Source organism: Ochotona princeps, chromosome 2 (assembly GCF_030435755.1).
Source record: "Ochotona princeps isolate mOchPri1 chromosome 2, mOchPri1.hap1, whole genome shotgun sequence".
NCBI classification, from domain to species: domain Eukaryota; kingdom Metazoa; phylum Chordata; class Mammalia; order Lagomorpha; family Ochotonidae; genus Ochotona; species Ochotona princeps.
In genome coordinates, this window is record NC_080833.1 from 111,973,459 (window position 1) to 111,988,545 (window position 15,087).

Genomic DNA, 15,087 nt, shown 5'->3' on the forward strand with positions numbered 1-15,087 from the left:
AATGTTTCATGAGTTGCTGTTCTGACATATGTTATGCTGTTTCAAAATCTGAATTTTAAAAGTTCAATGGAATGGGGTCTAAGTTACCTCTCCCTGTTAAGTTACTTCTGGATCATCAGGCCCATTTCAGCTGTCACTTCCTCATGGGGTCATCTCTGACACTCCAGTGGGCAAATTTCCCTCCCTGGTCTGAACATTTGTGACAACTCTATTTTCCCTGGTAACTCCCTAGTCCCTCTCCACTTTTTGGAAGTATTTTTGTTAGTTTCATTTGTTCTAGAACAAAATGCTTATCACATACATATCCATGCAGGGAAGTATCTTTTCTGAATGTCATATTTTGTCCATAAGAATCTGTTGAGTGTAAGTCAAATCTGTAGTCAGTTTTTTTAAAATTCTTTTCATTGTTGATCGTCTGTGTTGTTTGTAAGCCATTTGATTCTCTCCTTGCCAAAAGTCTTCTCACTTTCCTGCTTGTGACAACTTCTGCACTTTCAAGAAGAAATACAGTGTTTCTTGTTTCTGCTGTTAGTACTTAGTATGTAGAATTGTTAGGACAAAAGCATTGCTCTAGGATTTATAAGCATGAAAAGCAAGACAAGATGCTTGGGCCTTTGCTATCAGTGTGGTTCTGTCCAAGCAGCAGAATTTTCATAGCAAAGCTGGTTAGAAGTGTAGAATATGGGGTCTTCTGTGAAGTGGAGGAGTTACAATGTTCATTTTTGTAAATGTATTAGTATATTCTGAGGTAAATTAAGATGTGAGAGGGCTTGATCTGGGAAATGCCTGAAATGCAGTAAATTAATTTCACTGAAGAGGAGATGGTGAAGAAAAGGAATAGGTTGTTGTCACTTCAGGACTGAAGTGGAACTAAGGTGGGAACCAGGTGTCCAGTGCATTCTCACTCATGGTGTTGAAGTTCCTCACAGTTGCTGGGATCCCTGCACCAGTGAGCACAGAGCCATTGCTTCTAGGGGAGATGAGAGTTAGGTCCCAATGCCCCTCTGCTCACAACTGTTTATTAAATTGTGATGATAGTATTTTGTTTTACATTTGTTTGTGCCTCAAGATACATAATTTTTAAAAAAAATTTATTTATGTTTGTTGCAAAGTCAAATATACAGAGAGAAGAGACAGAGAGGAAGATCTTCCATCCGATGATCCACTCCCCAAGTGAGCCGCAACGGCCGGTGCTGCGCCGATCCAAAGCCGGTAACCAGGAACCTCTTCCAAGTCTCCCCGCGGGTGCAGGGTCCCAATGCATTGGGCCGTCCTCAACTGCTTTCCCAGGCCACAAGCAGAGAGTTGGATGGGAAGCATGGCTGCTGGGATGAGAACTGGTGCCCATATGGGATCCTGGCACATTCAAGCTGAAGACTTTAACCACTAGGCCATGGCACCAGACCCTTGCCTCTTTATTCTGCAAGGTACAATCCAGTTGTCCCAACAGCATTGGTTGAATAGTCCAGGATTTTTGCCTGGATTGTTTTCAGTTTTCTTGTCAAAGATTAGTTGTCTATACATGTGTGAGCTCCCTTCTGGTGTTTCTACACTATTCCATTGATCTCTTCTGTTTCTGTAATAGTACCAGACTGTTTTGATGACAACTTCACTACAGTATGTCTTGAGGTCTGGAATTATGATTCCTCCTGCTTATTTTTTATTCTTCAGAATAGATTTGTCTATTTGCAGTCTCCTGCATTTCCAGATGAATTTTTGTATCTTCTTTCCCATTTCTGAGAAGAATGTTGTTGGGATTTTGATTGGGATTGTGTTGAATCTCTATATTACTTTTGGTAATATAGTCACTATGATTATGTTGATCCTATCAATCCAGGAACATGGTAAGGTTCTTCATTTTTCAAGGTCTTCTTGTATTCCTCCCCCTCCCCCCTTTTTATTGTTTTATAGTTTTCATTACAGAGGTCTTCCACATCTTTAGTTAGCTTAATTCATAGGTGTGTGAGATTCCAGTCCTTTATTTCAAAAGGGACTGTGCTTTCACATTCTTTCTCAGCCATGAAATTATTTGTGTACACTAGTGCCATCGACTTGTGTTCATTAATTTTGTTTCCTGCTACCCTGCCAAAGTCTCTGATGAGTTCCAATAGTCTCTTGACTGAGGTTTTTGGTTCTCCTATGTAGAGAATCATGTCATCTGCAAATACAGATTATTTTACTTCCTGGTTTCCAATTTGGATTCCTTGAATTCTTTTTGCCTAGTAGATCTGGCAAGGACTTCCAATACTATATTGAAGAGTAGTGGTGACAGTGAGCATCCCTGTCTAGTTCCAGATTTTAGTGGAAAGGCTTTCAAACTTTCCCCATTTAGTATGATGCTGGCATTGGTTTTTTTTTTAAATTGCTTTGATTGTGTTGTAGCATGTTCATTTTATGCCTGTATTGCGTAAAGTTTTCAGCATGAAGTGGTGTTTGATTTTATCAAATGCTTTCTCTGCATCTATTGAGAGTATCATATGGTTTTCATTTTTCAATCTGTTGATGTGATGTATCATGTTCATTGATCCCTGCATGCCTGGGATAAATGCCACCTGGTCTGGGTAAATGATCTTCCTAATGTGTTATTGGATCCTATTGTCTAGTATTTTGTTAAGGATCTTTGAATCTATGTTCATCAAGTATATCGGTCTGTAGTTTTCTTTTTCTGTTGTTTCTCTATCTGGCTTTGGTATTAAGGTGATCTTGGGTTCATAGTAAGAGTTTGGAAAGATTGCCTCCCTTTTTATTGTTTGTAAAATCGTGTGAAGGATTGGGGTAATTTCTTCTTGAAACATTTGGTAGAATTCAACAGTGAATTCTTCTGGCCAAGGACTTTTTTTTGGCTGGGAGGGCTTTACTGATTCAATCTCAGTGCATGTTATAGGCCTATTTAGATTGTTAATTGCTTCTTGATTCAATTTTGTTGGATTGCATATGTCCAAAAATTTATTCATCTCTTCTAGGTCTTCTGATTTGTTCGCATATAGTTGCTTGTAATAGTTACTGATGATTCTTTGTATTTCTGAGGTATGTTGTTATATTTTCTTTCTCATCTCTGATGCTATTGATGTGTATTTTCTCCCTCCTTTTTTGATTAGTTGGGTTAGTTGGGAGTCTAATTTGTTGATTTTCTCAAAGAACCAGCTCTTTGATTCATCAGTGTTATGTGTAGTTCTTTTGGTCTCTATGTAATTTGTTTTCTCCGTTATTTTGATTATTTCTTTTCTCCTACTAGTCTTGCAATTGCTTTGTTGTTTTTTTCTAGCTCCTTCAACTGCAACTTTTCTGTTAACCCTGCCTTGATTGTGTCCTGTAAGTTTTGATATGTTGTGTTGATGCTTTCATTTGTTTCAAGCAATTTTTAAATTTCCCCTTTGATTTCCTCTCTAATCCATTGGTCATTTAGTAGCATATTATTCAGTCTGCATGCACTTGCAAGTCTTCTTGGGTGTTTTAACTTCTTGGTCTCTAGCTTTGCTCCATGATGGTTTGAGAAGATGTATGACAGAACTTCAATTTGTTAAAATTTGCTGAGGCTTGCTTTGTGGCCTATAACATGGTAGATTCTGGAGAAGGTTCCATGTACTGATGAAAGAAAAAGTGTATTCTCTGTAGGATGAAAGTATTGGTAGATATCAACTAAGTCCATTTGCTCTAGAATTTGGATGAATTCTATTGTTTTCTTGCTGAATTTCTGTCTCTTTGACCTGTCCATTGATGTTAATGGGGTATTTAGGTCCCCCACTATGATCTTATTGCAGTCTTTTCTCCCTTTAGACCCATTAAGATTTGTTTCATGTAGCTAGATGCTTTGGAATTTGACATGTATACATTTATTATGGTGATCTCTTCTTGCTGAATGTTTTCTTGGATCATTTTGTCGTGTCCTTCTTCATCTCTTGTGTTGTTTTTCACATCAAAGTCTATATCATCTGATATAAGATTGGTTGCTTCCACACGTTTTTCCTTACATTTTGCTTTGAATATATTTTTCCATCTTTTCACTTTCAATTTCCTCTGATCTTTATTATTGAGATGCATCTTTTGTAAGCAGCAGATAGCTGAATTTTGTTTTTTGATCCAGTTCTCTGAGCTATGGCATTTAACTGATGAGTTTAAGGCATTTACATTCAGTTATTATGGATAAGAGGTAGTTTGGTCCTGTCACTTTAGTGATAGGTTGTTCTTTGAGTGAGTCTTCTGTTAACCTTTTATTGGGATGGTCTCCACATTTGCCTTTGGTTTTGGTAGCTGCTATTCCTTTTCTATTTATGAGAACATCTTGGAGTATTATCTGTAGGACAGGTTTGGAGGACATGAATTCTTGGATTTTTTTTCTTTATTGTGGAAGAATTGTATTTCATTTTCAAAGACAAAGGAGAGTTTTGCAGGGTATGTTATTCTGGGCTGAAAATTTTTTCCTTTTATGATCTGGAATATGTCACTCCATTCTCTCCTGGCCTGTAGTATTTCCCCTGAGAGGTCAGCTGTGAGTTTGATTGGGGTTCCTCTATATTTCACTCGATTTTTTTCTCACATGCATGTTTAAGGATTTTTTTCTTTTTGTTCAGCTGAAGAGAGCTTGATTATCATGTGTTGTGGTGAAGTTCATTTTTGGTCAACCCTTTCGGGAGTTCTGTGGCACTCCTTTATATTGTTTTTCAATTCTTTCCTCAGATTAGGGAAGTTTCATTTATTATTTTATTGAATACACCTTTAATCCCAACTTTTCTTTCTGCGCCTCCTGGAACTCCCATAACCCTTATGTTGGGCCTTTTAATCATATCTTTTAATTCTTCAATACTTTTTTTAGCTTGACCAAGCTCTGCGTCCAGCTTTTTGTTTGTTTCTTCATGGTGACAAGAAATATCTTCCAATTCTGAAATTCTTTCCTCTGCTGGATTCTTTATATTTTTGAGACTCTCCACTGTACATTCAATTTGCTCCACTGTGTTCTTAATTTCTGATATATCAGCCTTCATTTGATTTATTGCTTCTACTTCCTGTGTAACATATTCCTTAAATCTTTGAACTCTAGTATGTGCTTCTCATTGTTGGTCAGAAAATTTATAAGGAGTTTTCTGAATTTTGTGTCCCCCATTTTCTTGATGTCTTCTTCAGTTAACTCTGAGGGTGGTCGAGGCTTTTGATTCTTTGCTGGAGAGTCTACAGTAACATTCCTAGTGCCTCTGTCTCTTTTACCTTTTGTCATTGCCATTCAGGTTGGCAGATTCTTCTCCTTAGTGCACATATCTAAGCTGTATTACTTGTAGGACTATGAGTTGATTTTTATGTTCAATCTGTTCCCTGGATTCAGAAAACTCCAGTGTCTAGAATAATTGCTTTTTCGGTGGCACTGATCTTGTCGACACCCGCTGGCCAATAAGTCTGAGTGTCTCCTGGAGTTATTTTGAGTGGAGTTGTGGTAGCATGCCTTGACAGGGCTGTTTTTTTTTTTTCTGTGGAGCCTGTGCAGTGCTGTAAGATGGAGATGATTCTGTTCTCAGCTTAGCTCTTGGCCACCTCAGCTGTCCTCCCTTCAGGCTAACAGTGACTGGTCCTGTGACACTGACATCTGAGTGCTACTGATTTAGGTCATGCACAGTTTATCACTGCTCCTCCTGCAGTTTATCAATGCTCTGAGCCCTTGCATGTCTGTGGAAGATGGTGCCCTTAGGGGCACCAATAGAGATCTGGGGCCGTTGGCTGTCAGATCCAGGGACCACACAGAAACTGTACAATGCAAGCCTGGCACTGCTTTCTCTGTGGGTTCAGCTCAGTGCAATTAGCTAGAAACAAACCCACTCTGGGCCTTCATTGAAATCCACAGTCACTGCCCCACTATACAAGGTGGTGCCCTGTGGGGCACTGCTGGAGAATGGGGCTGCTGGCTTTCAGCTCCAGGTACCACAAAGACACTGCATGGAGAATAGCTGGTGCTACCCTCCCTGCTGGATCAATTCTGTGTGATCAGCCAGAAATGAGCCCCCCTCTTGGACATTCTGTCAACTCTGTACCCTGCTTCTATACACAAGATAGTGCCTGGAGTCCCCTGCTGGAGTCTCTGCTTGTGGCTGGCCAATGCTATTCAGAAAGATTGTCAGGTGTCAGACTGTATTCACTTCCCGAGCTTCCTGCATGAACCAAAGCTCCCACCTGGCTGCCACAGGAGCCAAGCAGAGGCCATTGCTGAGTGTCTGGCTGGTGTTGGAGCCCGGATCGCTGGAGTCTGGATTGCTGCTCACTGACTGTTGGTGGGTTTTTCTGCCCACAGCAACATTGTTCTGCCACCACCGCTGCTGCTGCTTCCATGTGCCCAGGGGGTCTCCAGGCACCCGCTGCCTACTGTCTGACCCGTTTTTTCCTTGTAATCTGCTTCTTGTGCTTCACCTTGTCTAAAAGTTCTCCATCATACTCAGGATTCTTAAATTATCACATTACAGGTTGTGTTAAACTTCTATGTTTTACCTCTTGGTGGCAGTAGAGATTAAGGCAAGCTTGAAACATCCTTAAAACCTTGAAAACGGGTTTTAAGAATCTCACATCCAAAAGCTGCCCAGAAATCTAAACTTAAATTAATAAAACCTTTTTTAGTTCTGAAAACAGTTTAGAAGTGTAAAACAAATACATATTATTACCATAAACTGTACTACGATAAAATTAGAGCCCAGAAGAACATTTAGCCAACAAAATAAAATAAAACTTAGAATGGAGTGATTTTTTTTTTAAGTACCACAATGTTCTGTGAACTGGCTAGATGTGGGTTGCAGACTTTGGGAGCTTCCTAACATGAGTAGCACAGACACAGTGTCTAGAAGATGCAGCTGCTAAGTCGCTTAGCTCTGCCAGATCCAGGTCACAAGGACATTTCTTTCAACAGAAAAGAAAAGCTGTAGAATACTTCTTTGAGGCAGAGAACAATGTTCTCATGAATTTGTTTTTCAGTAAATGTTGGTATCCTTGGGCTGGGTTTTTGGTAAGTTTTTAAAAGTTAGATGAGTATGCCAGCCTCTGGTGAAATTGGGAAAAGCTGCTCTGCACAATGTGACACGATGTGCAGTGATGACGGGGGAGAGTCATCATATAATGTATACAGGAATGAACCAGACTCCAGGTCTCCCTGTATGTCATTTATATGGCATTGGTTTAAGTTGCTTTTGAGCAGCATCAGCTATTACTTACGCATTCTGTCATATGCCCAATTTACTTTGCAACTCTTTTATCAATTAAATACAGAATTACACATTTGATAGTACAATTAAATGATATCTATTGCATAATTTCATAACAGTGAGTTCGACTGACAACAGGGAATTCTTGGAGAGTTAGGAAAACTACTGAAGTGTGGCTCTTGGAATTTCATGCTTGTTCTAGAATGCTGTTAGCACCCATGGGGAATACCAAGATTTTTCCAGAAGTGTAAACTTGGTTTTGTAGTTTTGTTTATACAGAGCACTGACTGGCTTAAATACAACTTCTTTTTTTCTAACACAGCGGAAGTAGCTGCAACTACCTGGTTACAGAAAATTAAAAAAAAATTTTTTTTCTTATGCAAATAAGAAAATAGAGAAGAAAGAAGATTCACAAAATTTATATTTCTAAAATATATGAAAACTTTTAATTTTTGGTATACATTTGCATTCAAATGATTAAAAAAAATCTTCCCAGAGTCATGTTATTGTTTGGTCTCAGAGAAACAGGCACAATGCCCAACATTTATGATCTATGTTAGATTTTTGTGTTATGATGGTGTGAAAGTCAGATGGTATGTATTTGAAATAAACTGCACATTAAACTGTGGTATCGGTCCTTTCCTAGGCTGGTGATATTCAGTAATATATGACTTGAAACTTTGTAGAGGTGATTACACCTTCATGTCAACTGTCCAACCAGCATGATGACCGTACTAATTGACACATAAGGAAGGAATAAGAAATCATAAGTATTTGTTTAGAACACTGTAATTTAAATGCTATCCAGAATGAAGGTGCTATTTATTCTTTGGGTTTGAATAGTTTGTTTCTTCTCATCACTTGAAAATGTGAAATATGTTTTATGCTTTGGTGAATTTTTACACACCTTCCTAAGTTTGCATTGCCCTCCAATATTTTATGGTTTGTGGTGGTGCTATTGAATATTTTTGAGAGTTCCTTTAATGTGAGCTTCCCTGATGACATCTCTTTATTTGGCACATCAAAAAGTTTGCTTATTTTTGTTTCAAAGTTAGAATTACTGAGAGAGAGAGAGAGAGAGAGAGAGAGAGAGAGAGTCTTTTCTGGCCCACTCCCAAATGGTCATTGTGTTCAGAGCTGGGCTGTTCTGAAGCAGGAAACCAGGAGCTGCTTCTTCCATTCCCATGTGGGTAGCAGGGCACAAGAGTTTGGGGACATGCTCTGCTGCTTTTTCAGAGTATGAGTGGGAATGTGGTTCAGAATGGAGCAATTTGTTGCCCATATGGGATGCTAAGATTGCAGGAGCAGAATTAGTTTGTTATGCCACCACACCAGCCTCATCTTCATTGTATTTTCTTTACTTAGACTGAGAGGTTTGTCTTTGCTAGGTTCCTCTAGCTTCCCAAGTGTAGTCTTCCAAACAGTGACAATCTCAGCACTTGCAGCCAGTGATTTCTTCTCTAACTTCTTTTATATCAGCTGAAATGTTTCTTCTAGGATTGTATGTAGCTACACTCCTCTTCCATGCCTTCCTGTTTGTTACCAAATTTCCTTGGGGTATTATCTGTTCATGTTAGGTGCCATATGGGTTTGCTACTGGGATACAAGGAGACAACAGTGCTATACAATTTGTAGTCTGATGGAGTCCATGCAGTAGGTGTGTATAACACGAAGGTGTGAAGAGAACAGCTCCCTGACTGGCAGGGCCCGGGGAGCTACCAGCTGCTTAGCAGGGCTAAGTGGATTCATCTCTGACCACCTTGACGCAGTTTTCACCCCCCTTCGCATGGGCACTCAACCACCCCACTAAGAATTTTGTAATCTATTGAGGCATTGTCTGCCCCTGTGAGATGGCTTTTACAACCCATGTGAGCTTAAGAGTTAATGTTACTGAGGATGTCCTGGTGAGTGGGCCTTTAACTACACATAGGAGTATAATTAAGTCTGTGCTGTTTACCCATTGCCATAAAATCTGGCCCAGATATTTAGCATGCTTTCTGGGGAATGGCTTGGTAAGAGGAACCCTAAAAGTTATCCTGTTACTGTGACCCTAAAGGTCATTCTGCTATGACAAAGAATATAGTTACTGTGACCCTAAAGGCCATCCTGCTATGACGAAGAATATAGCTACTGTAACCTTGAAGCCTATCCTGCTAAGGCAAAAAAAGTATGGTTACTGTGGTCTTAAAGGTTAGCCTGTCCTTGCAATTCTTTAGAATATAGAAAATGTAGTTGTTTTAGTTGTTTTCATACATTTTTAGCCTGAGGAAATACAGGGTGATTTCACTAATATCATAAAGATATATTTTTGATTATTGTTTGATCACTTATGAAGTTGTAGAGCCTGCAGTTGTAGAGGAATGTAATGTTTATAACTTTTTGTCTTAGATCTTCATGTTTTTTCTCTCTTGATGTATTTCTCCCATTTAGTGATAGATAAGTTGTAGAACAAGAATTGTATTAGTAGTGTATTACTGCATAAGATGTGTTGTCTACTAAGAAACTCTTGATTGCAACGTTGGAATGGATAATGCCTTGTCTAATACTGAAACAATTTGTGGAATTGTCTTTGGAAACACTCATCCATTGTAGAGTTGAAGCTTAAATAGAGTAACTTAGCTCATTGCTAACTGCAATTCTTTCCGCCGTTTTTACCCTTGCTTTACTTGTTTGGTTAACAAACTGTGAGCTTACAGACCTATGGCCAACTAATGTCAATAATCCTGATCCCCATAGACCAAGGCCCCAGTCCTTTTAACTCGTACGTAATTCAAGGTAGGGGTCTGGTTGACACAGATGGCGCCTAGGTTATAGCCCAGACCTGAGGAGAGCAGATGAAGACTGGCAAGCCAAGATAAGCAAGGAATGTGGAATCCTTTTTCAATCATTTCTCAAAAAGTTGTAAATTGTGTCCCCCTGAAGCTATGTCAATATGCCCCTAAGAAAAAACTTTGTACTGCTTCTGTATAAATAAAGCGGACAGCTTTCTCGCTTAGTCCACTACGATCAAGGAATCTGGTGGTCCGTCTCCTTTCTTTCTCTCTTCACGCCTCATCCACGCACCCTTCCCGAGCTCCGAACCTCGGCCGGAGCTGGACTCCGGCAGTAGTCTTGGAACAGAATAGCGCAATATTCATTGACCAAGTATAAAGTAAGGAATTGGTCAGTGATAATGATGTTTATTTCTTATTTGCATTGTGAATTATAGACAAAGGAGCTAGAAGTAAAGTTTATGTGTCAGATATACACTGGTTATGATGACTAGTTAATGAAAATGAAGTACAAAAACGTAATAGAATTGTAACATTCACAACTCATGCCCTTGATTTTTCATATGTTTACACTTTGGATCATCTGTCTTTGATGCTCCCAGTTATTTTGTCTGTAACAGAAACAAGGTATTCAGCCTCAGATGGATAGCAGGCCAGGCTTGCAGTCTATTTTATTAGATGCTATGACCAGTTTTCTGGACCATGCAAGACTTTTATTTCCAGGACACCTTCATAGAGCAGAGAAAGAGCAGAAAAGCACGACTACCCATAACCAGCTGCTTATCCTCATGCCAGTAGGAAGAAGCTATAGAATATAAACTTTCACCCATTCTACCCCCGTGGGATGTGTGAGATTGTTAGTAGGAGGGCAGACATGAGCATATGTATGTGGAAGGGTTGAGTGTGCAAGCACAGGATATTTCTGTGGGAACGAAGGTAATTGCCTAGGAGTCATACCGTGCAGTCAAATGCTCTACCCCGAGCTATAAACCCACACATAATGTGAAAGTAGTCTAGCCTAGCACATTAAGGTCCTGTCCATATCCGGTAGTTTTATAAGTGGTTCCAACCTATCAATGTTGTCCTGGAGACATCCTAGAAGACTTTTTTTTTTTAACCAAGGAAACTGTCTAATTTTATATTTTGGAAATAAAGTATTGGGAGAAATTGTACAAATTTCACAGCGGGAGTGGCTGTAGGAAAGGAGAAAAGGCTATGAATTGTTTCTCGTATAAACCCTAGTCTGAATGTAGTCTACACACTCTGACTGTTCTGATGAGTTGTCCACCTGGTCTGTCAGAAGTACTATCTGACTAAACTTTGCTTTCTGCTAGTCTCTGCAACTGAAAATCCTTCCTTATGAGACAACCCCCTGTATTTTAGCCATCTGTATTAATAACAGCATCAAGTTTTACATATTACATATACAAATATATGTATGAATAAATTTAAAAGGACTAATGTTACAAAGAAAATTTTACATGATTTTTCCTAGTGTTTAGTGGATACTTTTATTTAAAAGAAGCCACAGTATTAAGCATGCTGATTAAGTCTGCAAAATGTTGTGTTCAAGTACTTGCCTATTAGCCAGTGAGATCTGCTCACAGATTACACACTAACTGTTTTAGACTACTCAAATAAATTAAAATATCTAAGACTTTTGCAGATTTGCTGATAACATATTTTGATCAGATTAAAACTTTTGGTTTAAAATGGACTTTGATGTTTTGGCATGCCTGTACCCTTGTGAAAAGCTATGTGTCCTGATTATTCTCATCCTACATGTTGTAGACTGTGCAGAAGGAGGCTGATCTGGGATTCCCTTCCCAGACTGTGAGTACAAGATCAGCAATGATCATTCTTTCTTGCTTCTTCTTTCTATCCCCTCTGTTTTTCTTTCTGGAATGACATTGTGGATGAGATGTGTGCGACTGGATGAAACCTCACCGAGGATGCATGGTCTGTGACCAAGACTACTTCTCTGTGTGATCCAGAACTTCCAGGTGAATTCCAGACTCCAGCCACCTGATAAGGTATCCGAGCACTGAGTTGCACTTTACTTTTATTTCTGACTAACCACTTTCCTCAGTGGAGGAGAGATCCTTGGGGTTTATTCCTTGGAGTGACTCACCTGGACTTATGGAAGTATCTCTCTGCACTCTCCAAGTGACTTGAGAAAAGTGCCAATCTTCCTTCCATGACTGCCCATCTCAGAATTCATGAACACTTTCTTCTCTTTTCCTCCACATGTTCCCCACCCCCAATGCTTTAATTTCATTTTGGAAGTTTGGCACAGTGTCCTCCAGTCCCATTGCTAGCATTTTTCTTGACTATTCTTTTCTGAGTTACTAGGATGTTTTTCTTGTCAGTGTTTGACTACTGTTGTTGCTTTTAATTCCCAGTAGGGAAGACTTTTATCAGACAATATTTGCTGCTTTGGCCTTGACTCTAGGTGATTCTAAAATGGTAGATTCTGAATTTCTTTTGCCATATTCAATGTCATTTGTGTCTGTAGTTGACAAGGTGGTCTAATTTGTAGTTTGTGGTGATAGAGTTGAATGTGGATTTCACAGGGAGTGTATCTTCAACCACACAGAGTTTGGTGTCATTCCCAGGGGATTCTGTGAGTGATGTCTTAATCTTGGTTCTAAAGGATGTAATGGTGGCTATCTCACTGGCAAGCTTGAGTGACGTTTGAGCATCTGCCACCAATTCCTGTGGTTCTAGGATCGTGAGATGTGGATGGGATCTTTCTGAATTTCTTCTAAAAGAATGCATCTGCTTTTGTGGCTTTTACCAGCAATAGCCCTAGTTCCCAGATTGGAGTGTGTGAACTGAACTCTGCTGTACCCCTCCAGGGTGATTATAGGTTACTCAAGAGATTTTATAATGACAGATGTAAATTAAGGGAGGTCAAGTGCAAGTAAATTATTCTCCAATCCTACTGTGTGGATACTAGTGAGATTGAGAATGTAAGAATTGATTGTTAGGCCAAACCAACCCAATGGCTCAATGATGATATCCTCACCTTGCGCATGCTGGAATTTCATTTGGGCACTGGTTTGTTTCCCAGTGCTCCACTTCCAATCCAGCTCCCTGTGTATGGCCTTTGAAATCTGTGGAAGATCACCCAGGTCTGCAGAACCTTCTACTCATATGGGAGATACAGAATAGGCTCCTGGTTCTTGGGTTTGGTCCAACTTATTGCTATCCATTGTGGCCATTTTGGGAATGAACCAGTGGATTCAAGATCTTTCTCTCTGTATTTCCTTATCTGCCTGACATGTATTTCGAACAAAAGTAAACTAAATCTTTTTTTAATGAGTTGTTACTGTTGTGTTGTTGTAAGCTGTAGGGAATCAATTTCCTGATCTCTCAGGGTGGCAGCAGAGTGGTTAAGTGCTACTGCTCATTTTAGTCTCCAGAAGCAAGGGGAAACTCCCTTAGAATATGTAGAAAGCGGGTGTCACTTTAGGGCTCATGTTCCCAAATTCCCAGTTTCAAAAATGCACATGGTTTTTAATCTGTTGTGCAGTTTGTTCCGACTCTGGCTCTGTTCACATTTAATCTCTATGACAGAAATCTGCTGTGTAACTTTTTGGGAATTAATTTTTTATAATACATTTAAAACTTCTTTATTGTTTTGCTATTTTCTACCACATTTTGTGCAGCTTTTCACAGAGTCTGATTTCCTGCAGGAGAATTAGAGGGGAGGGAGCAATGTAGTTTCTGTGTCAGATCTAAATTTTGTTTAGAGGATAGAGTTTCCCAGACTGCAGTAAAAGTGACTAGTTGATTATAGAATTCTCCCTTTTCTGAGGTTGTGGATGGTGGGATATGTGGTGAACCCTTCCTGATGTGACTTGGCAAGAGAGTGATTCAGGCCAGCAGCTTGTTGTCCTCTTGTTGTCAACCAGCCACATCTTTGTCTTTTTTTCTGGCAGAATCTTTGTTGTGCTATCACTTCTCCATTAAAAATTTCTGTCAATGATTTTGTATCTCTAGGCAGCTGGATTCAGCATGGTTATGCACTATTCAGCAATTCCTAGCATATTTTTGCAGTGAAAATAAAAACATGCAATGTTGCCACAAATAAACCTCATGGCTATGTTGTCCATGTTTACTTATGGGAATTTAGGGAGCATTTGATAAAGCAATAGTGCTTTGAATTTTTTAATCTAGTCAAGGAAAAGGGAATAAAATTGAATGAATATGGAATATCAGTGAATCAAGAGGCTGCCCTGGAACTGGTGGGGGTTATGGGGAGTTGCCCCAACTAGGCTGCAGCTCCAACTGATTTGCGTGAGGACCGAGTATGAAGTGGGTAGGATCGAACTGGACTACAACACCCGTTGGTTCATGAGGAAGACAGGGCTGGAAGCAGAACGAACCCAGCAATCCCAACGACCAGCCTGTGTATAAGCTGATTGGTGTGACGGATGGTGTTGGACTCTGTACTAGCAAACTCGCGCAAGAATCAGGCCTGGGATCATCTCAGATGAAGATTCTTTGGAGATCCCTCCAACTGAACTGCTGATCTTAGAATCCCAACCATGAAGAGACTGTCAGCCAGTGGATTCTGAATAGGGTTCATTGCGATTGGAACTGAGAGATTGGCAGCAGTCCGGAACTGATGAACTATCAAAACTGTATGAGCAGGACCCTCAGAGCGTGCCTCCCGTTGGGGATCTGGGATGGGTGGGAGGTTGGGTGGGGCTTTTCCCTTTGTTTTTTTCCCTGACCCCAGATTCAGGGTACAATGACATTGATGTGGAAACAATGGTATTACACCCTTTCAAAAAATAAAAAATAAAATAAAATTTAAAAAAAAGGAAAAAAAAAAAAGAGGCTGCCCTTGGTATTAGAGAAAAGAGGAGTAACAGCCAGGGCATGAAAGAATGGGAAAGAAGGATGGAGAAGCAGAGTTTTGAGACAGAAAATCACATTCATGAGAAAGAATGGAATCACAATAGGACTTGAAGTTTAGTGAAGACACAGTGTAAGTTATAAAATAATCACATATTTCAATAATTTCACAGATAACAGTCCAGAATGTTGTCAGGGTCTTTTCAATTCAATGATCTCAACAGATGTCCCATGCAAGAATTCATCTGATTCTTAGTCTAGAAATCCTTTTGCCACAA

General features: G+C 39.6%; 1 protein-coding gene across 1 annotated transcript in view; it reads left to right on the forward strand.

Annotated features, from left to right (window-relative positions):
- The window catches only part of LOC131478130 (T-cell surface glycoprotein CD1a-like), a 38,957-nt gene extending 33,713 nt beyond the window's left edge, over positions 1–5,244 (forward strand). The window contains exon 6 of the mRNA XM_058655979.1: positions 5,223–5,244. Coding sequence (XP_058511962.1) covers positions 5,223–5,244 — 22 coding nt within the window. The remainder of the gene's footprint in view (positions 1–5,222) is intronic.
- Positions 5,245–15,087: the final 9,843 nt, after the last annotated feature.